This window comes from Tachysurus vachellii, chromosome 9, assembly GCF_030014155.1.
Source record: "Tachysurus vachellii isolate PV-2020 chromosome 9, HZAU_Pvac_v1, whole genome shotgun sequence".
NCBI classification, from domain to species: Eukaryota; Metazoa; Chordata; class Actinopteri; order Siluriformes; family Bagridae; genus Tachysurus; species Tachysurus vachellii.
This window is the reverse complement of record NC_083468.1, coordinates 26704164-26709163: the sequence shown is the minus strand read 5'-3', so window position 1 is coordinate 26709163 and position 5000 is coordinate 26704164. Positions and strand designations below refer to the sequence as shown.

General features: G+C 45.3%; 2 protein-coding genes across 7 annotated transcripts in view; one reads left to right on the top strand and one right to left on the bottom strand.

Annotated features, from left to right (window-relative positions):
• Nucleotides 1-488, top strand: part of pigb (phosphatidylinositol glycan anchor biosynthesis, class B) — an 8536-nt gene extending 8048 nt beyond the window's left edge. The window contains exon 12 of the mRNA XM_060878399.1: nucleotides 288-488. Coding sequence (XP_060734382.1) covers nucleotides 288-398 — 111 coding nt within the window. The 3' untranslated portion in view covers nucleotides 399-488. The remainder of the gene's footprint in view (nucleotides 1-287) is intronic.
• Nucleotides 489-579: 91 nt separating this feature from the next.
• The window catches only part of ccpg1 (cell cycle progression 1), a 15162-nt gene continuing 10741 nt past the window's right edge, over nucleotides 580-5000 (bottom strand). For 2 of the 6 annotated variants that reach the window (XM_060878397.1, XM_060878393.1), the window contains exons 6-10: nucleotides 4489-4652; nucleotides 3848-3998; nucleotides 3608-3768; nucleotides 2093-3468; nucleotides 580-1632 (exon numbers count right to left, since the gene is read on the bottom strand). In XM_060878397.1, the coding sequence (XP_060734380.1) occupies nucleotides 1428-1632; nucleotides 2093-3468; nucleotides 3608-3768; nucleotides 3848-3998; nucleotides 4489-4652 (2057 nt within the window). In that variant the 3' untranslated portion in view covers nucleotides 580-1427. Of the gene's footprint in view, nucleotides 1767-1908; nucleotides 1987-2092; nucleotides 3469-3607; nucleotides 3769-3847; nucleotides 3999-4488; nucleotides 4653-5000 lie in introns of all 6 variants that reach the window. The other 4 variants (XM_060878394.1, XM_060878396.1, XM_060878395.1 and 1 more) reach the window with 4 other exon arrangements.

Sequence of the window (5000 nt, the reverse complement as noted above, 5' to 3'; positions counted from 1 at the left end):
TACACGTTTGTTTCGTTTTTGTTTTGTTTGTCATCCCTACTCTGTTTTCTGAAGCATTTCTCAAACAACGGAGACCCCACCTTTAACAACACGTTAGTCAGTGTGTAAGCTGATTATAGGCTAAAAACAGAAGTATTTTATTCCTTTGAATCAAACAATGCAAGTTTTAACACGTTTATAGTGACGTGTAACGTTTCAGAACATCCAGCTGGACGAACCTGGAAAAACCTTATTAGAAAACTCATCAACTGCCCAATCAGAACTTTGTTTTTTTTTGTGTTTCAAAGGAAATCTCTGCTTTTCTGGACGGAAACGGATTCGTGAAGAAAGCTGAAATATTCCACACACATTTTCCTGAAGGACGTTTAGGGAAAAAGATTTATATTTACGAGCAGTGACTCGACACGTCGATCCTTTTATTTGTGAAGTAAAAGAACTGGAGTTGAAAACGTGTGATGTTTCTAATTAAAGACCTGTTTTGTAAAACATGTCAAAGAAGCTCTTTTTTATTTTAAATTCATGACACACACACACACAACACACACACAACACACACACACAACACACACACACACAAAATTCTTGTTTAAGCATATTTTATTATTTCTGCTTCAGATTATTGCGGTACATTCCAGAAGGAAGACGGAAAACTTCAAGCAAAATGACATTTTTATGTCGTAAAACTTTTTTTTTTTTTTTTGAGTTATGCAAAACAGCAAACAAAATTAAATACTCTTTGGACAATTAAAAAAAAAAAAAAAAAGTTGCGACTGGAATGTAACCTATCCAGCATGACCTGACAACAAAAGGAGAAACACGACACACCCAGGATGGAAATAAACATTCTGCTCCGCGTCGACACGATCGAGTGCTAACGTTTAACAGCAGTTAGTAGAGTAATTAATGAACACCAAGCTACACACTGGATCCACAATTCTTCGCAGTACTTCAGCTGAAAGCTCAGTAGATCGCACGACGATTTGGTCCTACACAGGATTCGTTACAAGTTATGCAAATTGTTAAAATTAGTCTATTTATTACAAATAATTTAACTTAACGCACAGTGCTTAAATTTGGGTTTAAGTGCATTCTCAAGGGTTTGGTTTCATTGTCTATGTAGAGCTAAAGAAGTGTTCGCTAAGTCACGTCTGTGCTCGCTTACCGACTCCGCTGAAACCTAGCCGCAGATTAGCGTACACGTGCAAACAGACAACGTTTAAAGCGCTTAGCTTTGTGCAAAATCACAACATTTTTTTGGAGAGGCGGCAGAGGTGAGCGATGGGTTCGTTAGTCGTACGGTGCGTTCGGGTCACGTTGTTGTCACGTGACCCGAACGCACGAGATTCCAAACATTTTTGCAATAACAGCTGCTTTTATTTTTAAATCTAAAAGCTAGAGTAGAAACAACTAACAATGGAAAACGTTTGCTAGTATTTCGGGTCGAACGGCATGGGCCCGAGCTCTATTTTGACCTCTGCGAAGTGTCTGTCAGAGCTGCGCCCTGACCGAGCCCACTTCCTGTCTCGGGAAGGCAGCGAGCGCGAATGCTGGTGCTTTCGCTGATGATGCTGATGTTTTTGTTGGCACTCCCGCTCCGATTGGAATTTTGACCCCAGGCCTTCAAACGGTCGACTGCAAATTTACAAAAAAAAGCACACGTTTTTCTTTTCTTGACATTTTTTTTTTATATGTGTTTTTACCCTAAAGTGTTGAAGGTCGATCAAGGCAAGGGATTGTCAACATGCAGGAGTTACTGTGTCTCAGACCTAGTGGTTAAAAGGTGACAGAGAGGAATGCGGTGAGCTCGGCAGTCACGGGAACACGTGCAGTGCACAAACATACAGTACAAGCCCAGACCACAGCAACCCAACACACTCCAACACACACGTCACAAACCCAAACACGTACCTGAATTTATTCGGACGTCTTTAGCACGTTCCTTCCCAATCACAATGTTTTTGAGAGAACTCGAAATATAGCCACCTGCTGACATGCGAGATGTTGAAAAATGTTGGGTCGGTGTGCTAAGGGCTGAGATGGAGATGCTTACAGGTGGGAAAGAAAAACTTAAGAAGAAATAAGCCACTCTTACCTCGGGCCATTATGACCGTTCTGGTCAGAGTTAGTCACGCCGAAGAAGTACTTGTATATGTAATCATCCAGATCCTCGAAAACATCCTCGTTCTCATCCTGGTACTCGTTCATTTCCACTAGGTAGTCTTCTACTCCGCTCACAAAGTCCGTGAACAGCATCTGATCGTGAATAAAGAATCCGTTCTGGAAGAAACGGCTGATAAAGTTGTCGAGCTCCCTCCAGTGACGGAAATGAACCACTTCCTGCTGCAGGTAGCTGCGGAGGAGCTGTTGGAACTCGTCTGCTCTTATGGGCTCCATGGCCTTGTTGAAGAGGCTCATGGATTCTCGGTAGGCGCAGTCAAACACGCCGGTGCATCCCGTAGGCACAGATTTACATCCCATAGTTCTTTGCTGCTTCGGGGCACCTGGTTTGCGTGTGTTGCAGTCTGCGTGGAAGGAGGAGTCCAGTGTAGATTTACGAGAATGTTTGTGCAGGGGCCGGTGGTGTTGCCAGTGTTCTTCTTCTGAACGTTTGTCCTGCTGTCCTTTAAAACTCTCCTGCTGAAATGCTTGCTCCTCTGATTTCGGGTCCTTCTTCTCGTTGAACCTTCTGTCCTGTGGCCTTCGGATTTTCTCAAAGACGTTTGACGTGGAGTCCTTTAAATGCCTAAACGTTGATTTGACGGAGTCTGAAAACTTCCTAAGGTTCTCCTTGACGGCTTCCTGGGCTTTCTTGAGCTGCTCTTTGTGGTGATGAACGAACTCCTTGGTCGAGTTCTTCACTGCATCAAACGTCTCCTTGACCTTCCCGATCATGCCTTCTTTGGACTTCCTGGTCTTTGCTTGAGTGTCCCCTTTGGCTCGGTCATCCTTCGATTCCACGTAGAGTCGCTCCCACAGATCAGACCGCTGCTGCTCAAAGCTCAGCTTCTTCTCCAGTTCCCGAAGCCGAGCCTGGAGTCCCTCAGTTTCGGTATCAATCTCATCTTCCCCTTGCATCCCAGTATCTCTCTGGCTCAGCTCTTCCAGCTCCTCCCTCAGCTTAACGGTCACTTTCCTCTCATTATCAAGCTCTTTCCGAAGCAGCTGAGCCTCTGCCATCAGTGCCTCCTTTTGGCTGAGGTAGCTCTGGATCTTCTGCTTCTCCTCCAGGAGCTGGTCCTTCAGGCGCTGGTTCTCAGAGAGGATTAAGTCAGCGCCAGCTCCTTTCTCCTCGAGCTCTCGGATCTGAGCCTGGAGATGTCCGAGCTTGTCCTTGAGGGCCAAGAGAGATGCTTCCTCTCGTTCCAGAGTGTTCTTCAGCGCCCGGTTCTCTGAGGCAAAGTGCTTCTGACGAGAATCCATCTCACTCTTGGCCTGCTGAAGTTGTGTGTATAAATCTTGCCTTTGAGTCTGTGTTTTACACGTAGAAAACCAAGTTGAACCAATTAACCTGAAGTATCTCCAAGTGTAATTAAACTCAATCTCAGTTTAACTAAACACATCCACGGTGACTTCTGAGTATACTCTGGACTGGTAAAAATAAACCTACCTTCAGTTCTGCTTCTCTGGCTCGGAGATGCTGATTCTCGTTGGTAATCTCGTCCATAAAGCCCATCACACTATCTTGATTCTCCTCTAAATCATACATCAGATCACCACCGCAGATAAATTCCGGGGCTTTATGCTGCCTCTCCCAGATCTGCACCGTGCCTGTCAAAAAAAAAAAATCGTTACACAGTCCGTAATGATGATGATGATGATGATGATGATCACTATGCTCTGTCCTCACTGTAGTAATGGCTGAAGCCCATGCTGGCAGCGATGACGAGGGCAAGCAAGAAGCACGTATTCATGGTTCTGCTTTTCTGCTGCTGTTGTTGGATGCGAGCTTCTCTCTGCTCCTCAGCCTCCTCCACCTCCTCATGACCATCATCTCCATCCTATGGGATCGACAGAGTTACTCAAAACACACAGACACACACAATGTCTTTCCATCTAGAATGCTGTGTTTATATGTCTGTGTGTGTGCATTGAGACACAGGCTCCTCCTCGGCGAAGCTCGTTGTGTGACGCGTCTTTAACATCCGTGGAAGGTTTCCATCTCGTAAAAGGCTCTTTGTAGTGGAAAATGTTGTTTAGACAACAAAAGTGTTCTTTAGGGAAGCAAAATGCTTCATCTATGACATCACTAAAGAGAAAAGTTTCTTTCTTTTCCTTTAAACTCTGGTTTGACTTGTGCACCGCTGCCCCCTGGTGTTCACACTCAGATTTCTATGTATGTTTGGTTACAAAGTTTTTCTAGCGTTCTCCGAACGTTCACAAAGACACAATAAATAAATAAATAAATGCTCAAACGCATCAGCGCAGTGTTACGGTCTTTACTGCAGTGTTTACTGAGAGACCATGTGCTTCTACAGCACTGTGCTTCACCTCCTCTTTCTCATTCTGCTCCTCTGGGTCCGAGCCTGTCGTGTTCCTCCTCAGCCTGCGCTTCCGAACCGTCGCCGGCCCCGTCCCGACCTTCGTCTCGTCGTCCTCACCCTCGCTGCTGGTGCTGCTGGAGCTTCTGCGTGCGCTGTGGTCTGCTGGGAAAACTGCAAAACAGCGCAGCAGTGAAAACACATTAGCTAAGAAACGACAACACACACATCGTATCGTTACTATAAACACAACCCATTCCAAACAGGCTGTTTGTGTTAGATGAGTAAAACCAGCGCAAGGGAAAAACATTCTGTAGCTTGCATCATGTTTATGAGCAAAGAACAATCAAAATTGATTAAAAGGCACGAATAAATGTTCACTAAAGGGGCTGCAGCAAAAATGCCCTTGTAAAAACTCTAAAGCTAAACAAGCTCTGTACAGAGTGCCGAGAAAGGGAGTCGGGACAGGGAGTCGGGACAGGGAGCCGGGACAGGGAGCCGGGACAGGGAGTCGGGACAGGG